The 17,804-nt window shown below is 41.7% G+C and overlaps 1 protein-coding gene across 1 annotated transcript in view; it reads left to right on the forward strand.

Annotated features, from left to right (window-relative positions):
• The first annotated feature begins 3,759 nt into the window (after window positions 1-3,759).
• LOC123037603 (putative uncharacterized protein DDB_G0282133) overlaps window positions 3,760-17,804 on the forward strand; it is a 36,615-nt gene continuing 22,570 nt past the window's right edge. The window contains exon 1 of the mRNA XM_044459228.1: window positions 3,760-4,949. Within this exon, the coding sequence (XP_044315163.1) occupies window positions 3,883-4,949 (1,067 nt within the window). The 5' untranslated portion in view covers window positions 3,760-3,882. The remainder of the gene's footprint in view (window positions 4,950-17,804) is intronic.

Consider the following 17,804-nt stretch of genomic DNA (forward strand, 5'->3'; position numbering starts at 1 on the left):
TACCAACTGATCCCTATCGGAAAGCTTATTTGCAACAGACTTTATAACGAAAAGGTGATTTAAATAATCAGGAGGTTCAGACAACGGCGGATTATATGGGCACGTTATATATATAGAGCTACCAGGAAGCGATGACTTTACACAAATAAATTCATAAAAAAAACTCTTCGGACGGGAGGTTTGAATCAACTCCATTTAAGACTCCACCTCCCCGTCTAGAAACGGTCATACCTATATAATATGTACTTACGTGAAAAAACTTCGGAGCTAAAGATCTCCGGCAGGTTTCTGTAAACACAATAATATGAGATGCAAAGGAAAGGCTTTCGGAATAAAATTTAGTGAGTTTTCTACGCTAACCTCTTGCATTCTGATAGGAAAGAAGTTAGAAGTTAGTTTTTTGAAATTGGTACACTGGTTTGGCCTCGACTAGGAAATTTTACTCCCAAGGGCCCCTTCTTCGTTATCTTAGCCTCGAACTCTTTTACAACCATATTATCCGGCCAAAAGTCGCCCGAGTATATGGCTTCAAAAAGCTCGTTAGGGACAGTTATCTTGAACGATAAAATGTCTCTAGCATAAGAAAACTTCAACTTTTTTCAACTTTTTTTAGTGGAACCCCTGAAAGGGATTTTGGTGAAGCAGGCATTGTTTCTCGAAAACCATGAACGATTTCATCTCGTTCGCAACCTTGACACAAGCGTCACAACAGAACTGCAAATTGGGCCCCATTGAAAGGTTTTCACTTGTCCGTCTAGTAAAACCAGCGCATTATGTATGCACCATGTTTTCAGACAGCCAGCAAGTCATGTTAGACTGGTCAGCCCTAATTACGAAGCATCATATTGTTTTGATAAAACCCACCGATAAACGAAACAAAAATACAAAATCGGAGCGCAGAAAAAAAACACGACCGTTCATGTTGAAAGTCAAAGAAACGTTTAGCAGGTCCCAGGACAGTCACAAAGCCCACTGGAAGCTATGATGGTTACAATGCAACGAAGTATGATGGAATTTATGTCCTTCATGAAAACGACCATGCAAACACTGGTTCAAAACCAGAACATGGTGTTACAATCGCTTGCAGCAAAGCAGTCCAAATATTTAATTGAAAATCTACGAGTAACCACGTGGAACGTCAATGGCGTTTCCGGCACAAACATGAAATAACACAGTTCCTGAATGAAAATCATATCGATATTATGCCACTGATAGAGACGCACCTCACAAACAAATACAATTTCCAAATAAGAGGCTACACCTTTTACCGCATTTAGACGGTAAAGCCCACGGCGGAATCGGCATCCTAATCAGGGTACGCATCAAACACCACTTTCACGAAAGGTTTGCAACTAATTACTTCAGGCCACGTCTATCAAAGTCCAGTCAGATGCGAACCCCTTTCCGCTGGAGTCACGCAAGGAAGCGCCTACTCTGTTCATCTTATATACAGCGGATATTACTACAACCGAGCAGCTAACAACATCTACGTTCGCTGACGACACTGCAATCCTAATTCGCTCGAGGAGCCCAAGCTGAGCAACAACACAACAGCCAGGCACCTCATCGTAGTTGAGAGGGGGCTATATGATTGTCGTATTAAAATAAATGAACAAAAATGTAAACACATAACGTTTACTCTCAACAGGCAAACATGCCCTCACTTTCAATAGTATGCCGATTCCCCAAATCAACGAAGTAACGTATCTCGGCGTCGAATGCAAGAAACTATGTACATCTAAAACTAAAAGCCAGCAGCTTCCACTGGATATTAAACATTCGATCGCCCTTGCGTCTGAACTACAATATGGCTCCCAGCTATGGGGGAACGCGAGCAGCAGCATCATTGACATCATACAGCGCGCACAATCGAAAATCCTGAGGACTATCACTGGTACACCCTGGTTTATTCGCAACGAAAATATCCACAGAGACCTAGGCATTCTTGCAGTAAAGGAAGCAATAGACAAACAAAAGTCGACCTACAAAGAAAAACTCTTCGTACACCCAAATCATCTCGCAAAACACTTGGTCGGGTTTCCAGCAGAGCCCGCCCACAACGCAACGACCTTCCAAGCCAGCAATAATTATCAGGGCCGCATTACTTAGTACCAGTCATATGACTGTTAGTTAGATTACTTAAAGATTTGATACACTTATTGTTAGTATCCGAAAGAAGAAGATTCAATAGATAGCAAAGCATAATAAAAAAAATATATAATTATAATAAATATAATTGTTGAACATATATTTTTTAGGTTAATCAACAGATGTACCAGGTCTAAGACATCGCTGATAAATAAAATCTTTTAAAATCAAATATTCTTTAAGGGTAACATATTTATATTGTGTAACAATTTCATGTAATAGCCCAATTCCACCCCCACATATTTTCGCATTCTACCCAACGCACATTATTTCACACTGGGGCTTCCTTAAGAAAATTGTGGTTATTAAATAATTAATATCCTCTTCCCACAGAGTCCATCCGTTGGAAACTGTTGACATTTTTGACAAATGTGAATCTCCGATTCCAGCACATCCATGATCTGAATAGCTTTGTTTTTAGTTTTATTATAATTTCATATTTTATTTTATTTTTAATGTCAAGGATGGCAGACAGCCAAGCTCAATTCAATGACATGATCTCGCTTTGCGCTCACTGCTCCTTCAGCCTTTCTGCTAGAGCGCTATATCTTGTAGATCTTGGCCTTGTGGTCCACCTTACCGGGCTTTGCAGGGGGCGCACAGCTGCCTGAGCGTTGACTTCCGTTGCAGAGGCTTCCATGTCATCCACATCTAAGACCTTCACAAAGTATTCCCTTCCATTAGGGATGGACCATATTCATGTACTGTAGTATCGACTGTAAAATTAAAAACAATGAATTATGACAAATATAAATAGCATTTATTGCTCATACCTTTTGCTTTGGCGCCTTCCATTTTCAAAAGTTCCCCGTCATCATTGTTTACGTTTTTGTACTGAATGTTTCAGTTTTCACTGTCAAGAAAAAGAACTCAGAGTTGCACCAAAAAAAAATATCGCCTAACTATCACAAAAAAGAGTCCGTCAAATTTGGATGGGGAGCTAACTAGGAAATTTTCGGAACCTTATGGACCATGAACGGATGGCGGATGGATTTCTGTGGGAAGACGATTTAACATTCTTATACACCATTACTTACCAATATTTCGTCTTTGGCTTATTATATGCAAAGTACGCGATGTTTTGTATTGCTTTTCAATATATTTTCAGGCCAGTGAAACCAAGCGCAAGCGCTGCATTTCTTAGTCGCAGAACCACAATACATAACTGATAAACCTCTGGCAAGAATACATTTCGGCTTTAATTTTAAGTTTTAAATTAGTTTTGCTTGGATTCGTGACAATTCAAGCAAAACAGAGATCACCTGTTCATGCCAATCACATGACGGCGTAAAATGTATATAAAAATAGTGGTCAATGGAATCAAACCCATTCAAAATTTAAAAAATGTAGTAATAAAATACGGTTTAAAAAAGATTGGTGATTTTTTGGGTGGACATACGAATTTTTGTTTGCATTTGGTTGAAATTTAGCTATTTTAAAGTGAAAATGGTTGGAAGACACCCCGGATATTAAACAGTTTGGGACGTATTGATTAAAGAAAAATAAATACACATTTTAAAATTTTGTATTTAAGAAAAAATACAGAGCACAAGTGAAACTGCGGTTGCTTTAACTAGTTTTCATTAATAACTTTATCTCTTTCAGATGCAGTCCCTATTGAACTACAGTTTGCAATCTACGTCGTTGATACCGCATTTTAATTATGGTCACAACCAAAACTATTTTGACGGTTTAAATTACTTTCAAAAATATTCGTCAAATCAATTATCTGAAATGGACTCGTACTTAAAAGCCAATGTATTTGCAGCGTCGAATTTTGGTACAAACTCAATCTTTACGTCTGCACTGAACGTCTCTAATAAGGGTAGCCCCTTAAGTGTTCCGCAGTTACTTCATAATCAACACGTGGGTCCAGCAGCAGCAATTTCTAGTGACGTAATTTCCGCACTCGAACAGTATAAGCATTTGCTAAAAACTCCACTTAATAGTCTTAATTCAAATCATAACTTCGGAATAACAAATGAAAGCACCCCAGAACGTGTAGAAACTTGTTTATCAGGGATAAATATAAATAGTGGCGACGATTATTTGTTTGAAAACCAACGAGCACATCATGAACCTGATTTTATTCAACATTCGGATTCCTTTGGTACTGCTAGGTCGACTGCACATTTGAAACGTTCCACTACTACGTTAAATAAACGTGCAATTAATAATAATAATAATATGCAATTATCCTCGCATAACGAAATTAATATAATACCCAATAGAGCGTTCCGGGAAAATGACATTATGAAGATGGGTACTAAAAATAGCGTCAGTATGGAAAATATTCCGACAACAAACTTGCCTGGGACTAATCATATTTCTAAACAACATAACGAAATCACTCCTGGTATTGACTCAACATCTGTCAGTAGTATATGCAATAATGATAACAATTTTATGGTTCATAATCAAACAAGTATGGTTGAATTAATTACACCAAATAATCAAAATAGTAAATTACTACATAATAAATCGCAATGCTTAAGTTCAGTGTGTTCTGATGTTCAAAAATTAAACACTACTTCAAAGTTGCTAAAGTCAAATCAAAAAAAAAATAGAGCTTGTCCCTCTGATTATAATCTGGAAATATCCCTAAGTGGATGGATGAAAAGATCCAGATCTAAGCATAACTCAGGAGACAAAGCCAAATTATGCAACGAAAATATAGGATCAGCGCCAGTTGCAGTAAAGATGCAAAATACGGAGCGAAATATATACAATCAGGATCTTAAACCTCAACAAAAGGGCTATGGAAATGATTGTTTGTTTGATGAGAATTCACATTCACTACGGTAAGAAAAATATATAATAAAAACCCATCCCGACCTTGCCCATATATATTACAATAGGTACAAAATCGAAATCTTGCCTCTTTTTATAGACTTGCAGGGGTTTTTCTTTTTTTTTTAAAGAATATTCCTGATCAGGATCACAAGTTTAAGGAATGTACCGAAAAGAAACAACACACTTTTTAGCGCCAATTTCTCGAAAAGCGATCTTTCGATCGTGCTGGGAAATGTAGCGTTTGAAAGCTTTATAAATTCTGCGTTGTTTACATATTTTATTATTATTTATATTTACAATTTCGACAATGCCTAGAATTGAAGAGCAAGTTCTCAAAAAAATTGTGCACAATTACTGCACCGGAAAAGGTGTGTCGTACAGACAGTTAGCTAAACGCTGAAAAGTTAGTGTTAATAGTTGTTGGGTCAGTAAGCTTTTTCACTAACTACCTTTGGTGGTGCCCAAATAAAATGAAACCGCAGAAATTTGAAATTAATTATGCACTAAGTTTATTCTAAATGGCACCAATGTCATGTCCCGATGTCGAAAGACCAGGGCTTTCAACCAGATCTTGCTTCGGCAGCACACACAACTTGCGGACAGCTCTGGTGGTTCCAGTTCATGTTCGTATCACTGCCACACGAGCAACTCCATCAGGTCCAGGCATCAATTCTATGACCCTGGTAAATGGCCATTTAAGAGGAGGCAAGTTCTCGTTTTGAACCAGGACGACATCGTTGATTTGTAGCGCAGGTTTGGAGATGCGCCACTTTGACCGTTTCTGCAACAAGGTCAGATACTCTTCACGCCACCGTGACCAGAAGATTTGTTCAAAATAAGCAATTCTCGGCCAGCGGTCCAAACGGTTGAAGTTCAGCTTTGTGACGTCAGGCTCAGAGTACAGCACCAGCGCAAATGTGCCAATAAAGTGTGCAGGAGTTAGCACTTCAAACGCTTCAAACGTTTACGCAATTCATCGAACTATAATAAAGATGGGCCAACAGAACGATATAAATGAAATTTTACAGCAGCCTCCCAGAGGCCTCTAAAGTGAGGCGAACGAGGAGGAAATAAAACGCCACTCAATTGAATCTTCCAGGCAGAATTCCTATATAGCTCGAATGTGGGGGCCAGAAATTCTGCAGCTCAGCCAGGTCGTTTTTAGCTCCAACGAAGTTCGTAGCATTATCTGACCATAGCCGGGCAGGCTTATCTCTGGTGTGAATAAACCGCTCCAATGCTCCCAAGAACGCTTGTGTTGAAAGATCCTGACCAACCATGAACGTTGATGTTGCATTTAAACGATCCTTAGGTAGGTCAGCCATTAAATGTTAAGAAAATTGTGGTTTAGCTCGGGAGCATATGACGGCCACCTATCGGCCAAAATTAAAGACGCATGTTAGCGAGCAGCGCTCGCGGACCAGAATGCAAGTTTTTTCAAGGCAAGTCCAGTGTAATAGCACGTGTAACTGGATGCTGGCGTGGTAGTATGACAGGATGCTGCGCATTGTAATCCAAATTTTGTAGTCTGCCACCAACTCACATCAGACCAAAGTTATCGATGAATGGAGAAAGTGAGGGCAACGGGCAGGACGATTTAATTTTGCCGCTTAGAATGCAGCCTCCAGTAGTTATTAGCCAGTTTGCTCATTTGGATACTTTTGATAAGCATCTGAGTGCCCATTTTAACATCTTCGACGTCGAGACCGAACGTCTTATGCGGTGAACAAATTTGTATAAGAATTCAAAAGTGTGGCAATAAAATGGGCAATCGAAGAGATTCATGTTGCGTACCTCCCGCGTCAGTTGAGCCAGTAATAAAGCAGTGCACAACTCTAATTTGGATACCGTGAGAGTCTTCGAAAGTGCCACACGAGATTTTGAGCAAAATAGATGCACTTTTCGTTTGCCATCAGCTATTGAAACGAGATCGATTCATCCTCCATTTGCGTCGATGTTAGCGTCACGGAATCCGTGGATCTCCATAGCACTATTTGGATGCAATGCACATCGAGGAAACTTGATTTGCTCAGTACGGCCCATGTAAGATGGCAACTTCAGCCATGATGTGTTGACTGACTCAGGAAAGCTCTCATCCCACTCCAGCTTCTCTCTCCAAACTTGTTGCTGGAAGATATTGGCCTTGGCAACCACAGGACCAATGAGACCAAGCAGATCGTACTCCCGAGCAATTGTGGAAAGCACCAGTCGTTTACATGGCTTTGGAGAGACCTGTATGGGAGAAAAAGTAAAAAGATAGACATCCGCTGCAGAGTCCCAAGCAAGACCCAGTGTCTTGGTAAAGTCGCTGCCATGGTCAAACTTCAGGAATGTTTATTTTCCCTGGTCAGGAATTGGATCAAGGACACCACGCTCGTTGGAACACCACATCCTGAGCTTAAGGCCACCTCGTGCAAGCAAGTTTGTTGTTTGAGACGTGATTACAAGGACTTCCTGTGTTGATTGGCCTCCTGTGATCAGATCTTCAACGTGTAACAAACTGATTTTGTTTGCCTGCTCGCTACGAATGTCGTGCGACTAGCTCAGAAGATGTGTGTTGTTCGTCCCACCAAGTTTATATAAACGTGACCGTCCAACTGTTTAGTGATAACTCAAAAAATGTTAGGAGGATCTCACTAGACTACTGGACTTTCAAAGTGAACGGTCGTGTTTTTTTTCTGCGCTTCGAATTTTGTATTTTGTTTCGTTTATTCCCATCGGTGGGTTTTATCAAAAAAATTTTAATTTTCTTCCGGTTATTCAAACATAAATTTAAACTCCGTTCGCTTCGCGAGTGCACTTGTAATATTACTGATAAATTGTTTTAGTTTTCGTAATTCTTATCTGTGTTTTCTTTTCTTTTATCCCCGCCGTTTCTCTTTTGTGCATGCACTTTAACTAAATTACGCTCCCGCTCTTTTGTTCTCTTTGCTTTGAAAGTTCTAAGCGTGCAGTTTCTGCGCCTTTGCGGTACTTATAACTGCTCGCTTATAAATTCAATTCGTTTTCTTGGTACAGTGGCTCCAATAAATAAAATGAATAATAAAAATTTAGTCTGCTTCTGCAAAAAATGCAGCCTCGTAATCAGGGCTGACCAGTCTAATATGACTTGCTGGCTGTGTGAAAATATGGTGCACACCAAGTGCGCCGGTTTTACTGGCCGGACAAGTGATGACCTCTCAAAGGGGCCCAATTTGCAGTTTTGTTGTGACGCTTAAGTCGAGGTTGCGAACGAGATGAAATCGTTTATGCGCCAAACTAAAGGCGGCCTGATGGGGCTTATTAGCTGTTTCTGAGTTGCTAGAGATAGTTTTCGCCGAGCTGATGATCTCCTCTCTGCGCTGGACTCGCAGTTTAATAGTCGTAAGCTATTAAGCGCAAAAAGGCCGCTGGTGGTAAGGAGCAAAAGGGGAACACCCCGCAACCGAAATCAAAAGAACAACAGAGCATTCCGGCGGATCAGCAGCTGATTTCAGCAAACCCTCAAATGTTGCTAAGATCAGCAGCTAAAAAAGATTCGGTATCCGAACAATCCGTAACAGAATGCATGCAACCAGGGACTTCTAAGAATTCCGATTTGTCCGTAGTGGTTTCACAATTAGTGGATCCACCTATCTCTCAGAATGTAGCATCACCACCACAAGGGAAGGTTTTGCAGAAACAATGTCTGCTCCACCAAAATCCCTTTCAGTGGTTCCACTAAAGAAACAAATTTTCGTTTCTCGGCTTTCCCCTGATCAAACATCTTCTGATGTATTGTCTTATATACAAGATAAAAACTAAAGATGATTGTAATAGTGTAAAGGTGGAAAAGTTTAAGTTTTCTTATGCTAGAGACATTTCATCTTTCAAGATAACTGTCCCTAACGAGCTTTTTGAAGCCATATGCTCGGGCGACTTTTGGCCGGATAATATGGTTGTAAAATAATTCGAGGCTATGATAAAGAAGAAGGGGTCCGTGGGAGTCAAACTTCCTAGTCGAGGCCAAACCAGTGTACCAATTTCAACTTCAAAAACTAACTCTAACCTCCTTCTTTCCTATCAGAATGCAAAAGGCTTGCGTAGCAAGCTCACTAAATTGTATTCTGTTAGCCTTTCCTTTGCATCTCACATTATTGTGTTTACAGAAACCTGGTTAAAGCCGGAGATCTTTAGCTCCGAAGTTTTTCCAGGTAAGTACACCATATATAGGTATGACCGTCCCTCTAGACGGGGAGGTGGAGTCTTAATTGGAGTTGATTCAAACCTCCCGTCTGAGGAGTTTTTTTTTGGTGAATTCAATACCATTGAATTTATTTGTGTAAAGTTATCTCTTCCTGGTAACTTATATACATAACTTGCTCATATTTAAATCATTTTTCCGTTATTAAGTCCGTTGCAAATAAGCTTTCCGATAGGGATCTAAATCTGTCCCGGCCGGTCACACCAGACGCCAACACAGTTTCTACATGACGGTTCAGGCAGGACGCTAGGTTCACGACGAACGCTTCCGCCCTCGCCTCTTAGCCGTAGACTGAATACGTTGGAGTATGGCTGGCTCGCTGCTGGGTCTGCGTTGACCGCTTGTCGTTTTTCGTGTCTCCGATGTCCTTGCTCTACTCACGCCGCGATATCCTGGCTCTGCTGTATTCGTGCTCTTGCAGGACTAGGTGCAGCGGGTTCTTTGGCTCTCGGGATTCGGTCAGCTGCCTTAGTAGGACTCTGGCGGTGAAATACTGTGCTCTTGACGCATACGCCCCTCGAGACACCAGTGGTTCGGACGCGCGTCCTTCTGGGTCAGTCGCAACAGGGCCTTCACAATTCTCACCTGACGATTCAGGCGTACTCCGGAATTCGTTAAGGCAATCCTTTTCGCACGGCAGCTGGTTCTAGACAACTTCCCTTCCGATTCCACGGTTCTTTGTCGAAAGACTCTTTTTGTTCACTCTGCCTGTACTTAGCCGCGTGATGCCTTAAGGACCTCAGCTACCTGTTTCTCAGTTCGGAGACTTCAACTCTAAGTCCCGAACGTCTCGATGTAGCGATCTTGCTTCTTGTTGACTCGGAGCTGCTCTGTTTGCTCCTAATGTTGATTTGACTTGTGTTGTTCACTCGCGTTCGTTTGCTTGTTCGCTGATGAAGCTTCGAGAGCTCGGCCTGCTTATATAGACCGACGTATCTCGGTTATTCTCGGAGTCTTCTTGCCTCCTTGTTCAAAGTCCACGTTTTTACCGTTCGACCTTTCGCCCTCTGCGCACGGCACCACGGTAGAGCCCAATGTCCGCTCTAACGTCTTCCTTCTCTATTGTCGCCCTACCGTTACTACGGGCGAAGTCGCCGCATATCTGGCAAAGGGAAGTCCTCCTCCTTGGTGATCATACACACCCCTTGCTTTAATTGTGCGGAGTTATTTAACTCCTCACAAACGTAGAAGGCACGCAAAATGATTTTATAACCGATTGGAAATGTGCTCTTCTCATATCTCGCCAATTAATACATCGTTCGAACATATAAAAAGGCTGCAGGCTTAGTTCCATAAGTCACGGTATCAAGCTTGAATACCTGCACCTCCTGGCCCGGTTAGTCACGCCAAAGAATACATTGAAGATAACTATCTGGTTCAGCCACGCGAACACTTCGATACATCTTGCAGATGTCACCAGTCAATGCAACAGGGAAAGTCCGAAACTGTAACAGCGTGTTGACCAGCGACTGCATCGTCAGGGTTCTTATGCAATGATTTGGGCGTATGTCCGACGCTGAATCGGACTGCCTCGTTGTATGGGTCCTTTCTTTTCTTCGTGTACACCTTATCTATGCGGCGTATCAATTAATCGGGCTTATGCCCGACGCCGAATCCGTCTGCCTCGTTGTCGGGGTCCCTATGCATCCTTCCCCATTCTTGTATTGGCAGGTGTTCTTTGTTTCGTCACTATACAGAATCCGGCGTATGCTTGATGCTATAGTTTGACATCCTCCGGGTCGCCTGCATGTTGTAGCTCGTCCGTGCCGTGTGTTTCCTGCAGTTTTAGTTCGCTTACATGCACTGTGTGTTCCTTCTTGGTCCTTTGGTGACTAACCTTACAAATGACCGGCTACACGAAATCCATTACTATGTACGGGTGCCAGTTTTGCCGCAAAGCCTTCTGCGGCTTTTGATAAATTGTGCTTTTTTGCCCATACTACGTCTCCTATTACTGGCTTCCACTGCCTCCTTCGCCTTTTCCATGTTCCGACGTACAACTTCGAAGATTTCTTTTAACTTAGCTGCCTTTTCGTCTGGAGTCGCTGTGGTCCTCCCCGGGCCTAACGTTTCCCTTTTGTGTAATGCGTTTCTTAAACATGGTTCCCGCCCTTGTGTAAGAAACGCTGGGGAGTATCCAGTTGACTCAGATATGCTCGAGTTCACTACTAGTTCACTACTCTGGTCCGATCCAGCGAACTGAGCTATCATTGTTTTTATCGTACGGTTCGCCCGTTTTGTTGGGTTTTCCTGTGGCGTGTAAAGCGCAGTTAATTGCTGCTTTATTCCCATTTCGTTGAGAAACCTTTTAAAGGCTCGGCTGGTGAACTGCACTCCGTTGTCGGTTATCACTATCTTCGGGGCCCCGAACCTTGATATTATGCGTTCCGTCCATTTGGAAAATCGTTCGATTAACACAAGTATCATCTGGTTTCCGTGCTTCGACCTCGGCAGTGGCCCGACGAAATCCGCACATATTGTTGCTCATGGTTTCTCTGGAACCTGAGCAGCCTGAAGCTGATTGGGCTTGTATTTCAGGCACACTTCACACTACCTCCAAGAAGCCCAGCGGATGGGGAATCATGGTTTTCTTGTAGTACGGCTTGTCTCAGACCTTGTGGGACGCACAGTTTCCAAGCTACCACATCTTCACTGTCCGCTCTATGTGGAATATGCCTATAGTGCGACTCGCCTTCCATAACGTAGTCTGGGTATTTTTGTGGTTGGGCTTTTATGTTCTCGCACATACTCCTGATCCAGCTGCAGCCATTGGTCGGTTCTGCCGATATGTCTTTCATGCCCCTAAGAGTCTCTGGCAATGGTTGTCGTGATGGGGCGTCTGCCACCACATTCAAAGCCGTACTGCTGTAACTACAGGGCCCATCATGCGATCCTTCCAGAAGGGCTTTCTATCCTGTTTAAGGATTTTATTTTTACGATTTAGCGTCGCTTGTGAACAGTTGTGTTTACCTTTGTGTTCTGAGTTTTTGTATTTTTTCAGTGATTTTGTGCGAGTGTTTTGTGTTTATTTATTTACAAAGCTTAACTTAATATCTGTGTTAGAAATTTTAAATAGATTTCCCAGTAAACGGGTATGTCTATACAATTATTTTAACATTTCTCTTAGAATTGTTTAATCTCGTAGCTTTGTTAGTGTAATTTACGCTCTCTATACTTGCTAGAACTCTTTTACTCCCTCTCAATCTCTCCCGCTCTATTTTATAACTTTAATTTACTCTCTATGAACTTCTGGTAGACTTTTTCGTTTATTTCTCTAACTCTCTCTCTCTGGTCTGATGTGGTCATGTGGGTCCTGCAAGAAAATGGTAGTTGAGATGAGCGGCTTTATGAAGCAAACTCGAGACAGCCTATTGAATATCTCAGGAGCTTTTAAGCAACTCAATGAGGGGTTCAATTCCGTCTATGCCCAGTTTAATAATAAAAAATTATTAACCGAGTCGCCTAAACGTAAAAAAGCCAGTTTAACCGCCGTTAATATGATTGTGGAATCCACCCCAAATCCGAACTTGGTAGCAGCAATTTCTGTTGACACAGGGGTAAATGAACCAACTGTGCCTATGGATACAGCTAGTTCGGGTGGAGTCCCTGTTTCCAGAATAAAATCTACAGAACTCGCTAAGTCAAAGAATTCGTTGCCGACCGTACCTATAGGTACAGTAGGCACCGTTCCTGGTTCTCAGCCCAGTGAGGTTCAGACTGCTGCTGGGGGGCGTAAGAAATTTCCAGTTGTTCCACAAAGGAAGCAATTATTTGTTTCTAGATTCACCCTAGATACCACATCTGAGGATGTTTTGGAATTTATACGTGAAAAATTCCCATCCGAGGATATTGCAGTTGAACAATTTCGATTTTCATACACTCGTAGGATATCGTCTTTTAAAATATTTGCTCCGCCTGATGTGTTTAATGTGTTACTTTTTTCTAAAAGGTTTGCTTGTTCGCTGATGAAGCTAGTTTCGAGAGCTCGCCTGCTTATATAGACGGTATCTCGGGTTATCTCCGAATCTTCTTGCTCCTTTTTTTAAAGACCCTTTTTTTTTTTCTAACTTTTCCCCCCTTCGCACCAAACCACGAGAGAAACCAACATCGCCAATATCTCCTCTCCCTTTTTCCCCTACACCTTCAAAAGGGGCAGAAAACAGATAGAAGTCCTCCTCCTTGGTGATCATACACACCCCTTGCTTTAATTGTGCGGAGTTATTTAACTCCTCACAAACGTAGAAGGCACGCAAAATGATTTTATAACCGATTGGAAATGTGCTCTTCTCATATCTCGCCAATTAATACATCGTTCGAACATATAAAAAGGCTGCAGGCTTAGTTCCATAAGTCACGGTATCAAGCTTGAATACCTGCACCTCCTGGCCCGGTTAGTCACGCCAAAGAATACATTGAAGATAACTATCTGGTTCAGCCACGCGAACACTTCGATACATCTTGCAGATGTCACCAGTCAATGCAACAGGGAAAGTCCGAAACTGTAACAGCGTGTTGACCAGCGACTGCATCGTCAGGGTTCTTATGCAATGATTTGGGCGTATGTCCGACGCTGAATCCGACTGCCTCGTTGTATGGGTCCTTTCTTTTCTTCGTGTACACCTTATCTATGCGGCGTATCAATTAATCGGGCTTATGCCCGACGCCGAATCCGTCTGCCTCGTTGTCGGGGTCCCTATGCATCCTTCCCCATTCTTGTATTGGCAGGTGTTCTTTGTTTCGTCACTATACAGAATCCGGCGTATGCTTGATGCTATAGTTTGACATCCTCCGGGTCGCCTGCATGTTGTAGCTCGTCCGTGCCGTGTGTTTCCTGCAGTTTTAGTTCGCTAACATGTACTGTGTGTTCCTTGACCGGCTACATGAAATCCATTACCATGTACGGGTGCCAGTTTTGCCGCAAAGCCTTCTGCGGCTTTTGATAAATTGTGCTTTTTTGCCCATACTACGTCTCCTATTACTGGCTTCCACTGCCTCCTTCGCCTTTTCCATGTTCCGACGTACAACTTCGAAGATTTCTTTTAACTTAGCTGCCTTTTCGTCTGGAGTCGCTGTGGTCCTCCCCGGGCCTAACGTTTCCCTTTTGTGTAATGCGTTTCTTAAACATGGTTCCCGCCCTTGTGTAAGAAACGCTGGGGAGTATCCAGTTGACTCAGATATGCTCGAGTTCACTACTAGTTCACTACTCTGGTCCGATCCAGCAAACTGAGCTATCATTGTTTTTATCGTACGGTTCGCCCGTTTTGTTGGGTTTTCCTGTGGCGTGTAAAGCGCAGTTAATTGCTGCTTTATTCCCATTTCGTTGAGAAACCTTTTAAAGGCTCGGCTGGTGAACTGCACTCCGTTGTCGGTTATCACTATTTTCGGGGCCCCGAACCTTGATATTATGCGTTCCGTCCATTTGGAAAATCGTTCGATTAACACAAGTATCATCTGGTTTCCGTGCTTCGACCTCGGCAGTGGCCCGACGAAATCCGCACATATTGTTGCTCATGGTTTCTCTGGAACCTGAGCAGCCTGAAGCTGATTGGGCTTGTATTTCAGGCACACTTCACACTACCTCCAAGAAGCCCAGCGGATGGGGAATCATGGTTTTCTTGTAGTACGGCTTGTCTCAGACCTTGTGGGACGCACAGTTTCCAAGCTACCACATCTTCACTGTCCGCTCTATGTGGAATATGCCTATAGTGCGACTCGCCTTCCATAACGTAGTCTGGGTATTTTTGTGGTTGGGCTTTTATGTTCTCGCACATACTCCTGATCCAGCTGCAGCCATTGGTCGGTTCTGCCGATATGTCTTTCATGCCCCTAAGAGTCTCTGGCAATGGTTGTCGTGATGGGGCGTCTGCCACCACATTCAAAGCCGTACTGCTGTAACTACAGGGCCCATCATGCGATCCTTCCAGAAGGGCTTTCTATCCTGTTTAAGGATTTTTATTTTACGATTTAGCGTCGCTTGTGAACAGTTGTGTTTACCTTTGAGTTCTGAGTTTTTGTATTTTTTCAGTGATTTTGTGCGAGTGTTTTGTGTTTATTTATTTACAAAGCTTAACTTAATATCTGTGTTAGAAATTTTAAATAGATTTCCCAGTAAACGGGTATGTCTATACATTTATTTTAACATTTCTCTTAGAATTGTTTAATCTCGTAGCTTTGTTAGTGTAATTTACGCTCTCTATACTTGCTAGAACTCTTTTACTCCCTCTCAATCTCTCCCGCTCTATTTTATAACTTTAATTTACTCTCTATGAACTTCTGGTAGACTTTTTCGTTTATTTCTCTAACTCTCTCTCTCTGGTCTGATGTGGTCATGTGGGTCCTGCAAGAAAATGGTAGTTGAGATGAGCGGCTTTATGAAGCAAACTCGAGACAGCCTATTGAATATCTCAGGAGCTTTTAAACAACTCAATAAGGGGTTCAATTCCGTCTATGCCCAGTTTAATAATAAAAAATTATTAACCGAGTCGCCTAAACGTAAAAAAGCCAGTTTAACCGCCGTTAATATGATTGTGGAATCCACCCCAAATCCGAACTTGGTAGCAGCAATTTCTGTTGACACAGGGGTAAATGAACCAACTGTGCCTATGGATACAGCTAGTTCGGGTGGAGTCCCTGTTTCCAGAATAAAATCTACAGAACTCGCTAAGTCAAAGAATTCGTTGCCGACCGTACCTATAGGTACAGTAGGCACCGTTCCTGGTTCTCAGCCCAGTGAGGTTCAGACTGCTGCTGGGGGGCGTAAGAAATTTCCAGTTGTTCCACAAAGGAAGCAATTATTTGTTTCTAGATTCACCCTAGATACCACATCTGAGGATGTTTTGGAATTTATACGTGAAAAATTCCCATCCGAGGATATTGCAGTTGAACAATTTCGATTTTCATACACTCGTAGGATATCGTCTTTTAAAATATTTGCTCCGCCTGATGTGTTTAATGTGTTACTTTCTGAAAGTTTTTGGCTTAATGATGATTTAGTTATTAAAGAATTTGTTCCAAATAAACCGAGAACAAATTAAAGGGTTCCACTGTGCCAAAAAACTAAGAAGTTTATTTTTGGCGTATCAAAATGTTAGGGGACTAAATATGAAGCTACACAAGCTTTATGCCGACTCCTCTGCATTCACCGAAGCTTTTACGGAAACTTGGCTAAAACCAGAGATATCTGACTCTGAAGTTCTGTCAAATAACTTTAATACTTATAGGACCGATCGCACCTCACCTAGGGGGGCGGTTTACTGATTGCCGTTACCTCTAGCCTAACATCCGAAAGAATTCTCACTCATCCCAAACGAAATTGAATTTGTAAGTGTGAAAGTTTCCTTACAGCAAGTAAGCTTTATACGAAATTCTTTAAATAGACAATTAGATCTTGTGTTTGTTTCAGACCCGTCCGAGGTCACGGTATGTAGAATTGACGCTCTTGTTGAACCTGAAGACCGATATCATCCAACAATGGAATCGACAATTTGCCTCCCCTGCTCTGATACCCTCTCTCCTTTAGTGCCCCCAACTAAAATGAGATGTTTTCGTAAATGTGACTATAATAAACTTAACGATATGATTTCTCATTATAATTGGACAGACTTGTACAATTGTACAGACATTGAAAGTGCCACTGAACTATTCTATATAGCGTTAAATACTTAAATACTTTTAATGAATGCGTTCCTGATAGGTTTCCTTTAAACCTAAACAGGCCTCCTTGGCTTACCAATGCGCTTCAAAGACTTAAAACCTTAAATCAAATACTTATAAAAAGTATAAAAAATCGGGTAAGCCATCAGATTTTTCGAAATATGTAGTGGCTCGATCGGATTTTAATGTTCTCAACAGTCATTGCTACTCTATGTATCTAAATCGATGTAAATTTGAATTTCCAAATGATCCGAAACAGTTTTTCAACTTTGTTAATGCCAAGCGTAAGTCATCGGCATTACCTTCATCGGTACGTCTAAACTCAACGGAGGCATCGACGGATTCTGACATTGCTGATTTATTTGCTGAGTTTTTCCAAACCACTTATAGTTCGACAGCTTGATCAAATTCTAACTACCCTAATCCCTTAAATAGGGCAAATTGTATTTTTCCCCCTTTAATTACTGAAAACTCTTTCTTAATAGATTTAGAAACAACAACGCCGACTTATTCTCCCGGTCCAGATGGACTTCCTCGATGTGTGCTCAAGTTTTGTGCGTTAACCATTTTGTAAACTTTTTAATTTGTCTATTTCATCATCAGTTTTTCCTACTATCTGGAAGGACTCTTTTATTATTCCAGTTCATAAAAAGGGTGCGAATCGTCTTTGACTTTCAAAGTGAACGGTCGTGTTTTTTTTCTGCGCTTCGAATTTTGTATTTTATTTTCGTTTATTCCCATCGGTGGGTTTTATAAAAACAACATTAAATTTTCTTTCGGTTATTTAAACATAAATTTTAACTCCGTTCGCTTCGCGAGTGCACTTTGTATTGATACTAATAAATTGTTTTAGTTTTTCGTAATTCTTATCTGTGTTTTCTATCCTATTTATATCCACGCTGTTTCTCTTCTGTGCATGCACTTTAACTTATTTACGCTCCCGCTCTCTTGCTTTTTTTGCTTGTGAAAGTTCTAAGCGTGCAGTTTC

The sequence above is a fragment of the Drosophila rhopaloa genome, unplaced genomic scaffold, assembly GCF_018152115.1.
Source record: "Drosophila rhopaloa isolate 14029-0021.01 unplaced genomic scaffold, ASM1815211v1 contig_179, whole genome shotgun sequence".
Lineage (NCBI taxonomy): Eukaryota > Metazoa > Arthropoda > Insecta > Diptera > Drosophilidae > Drosophila > Drosophila rhopaloa.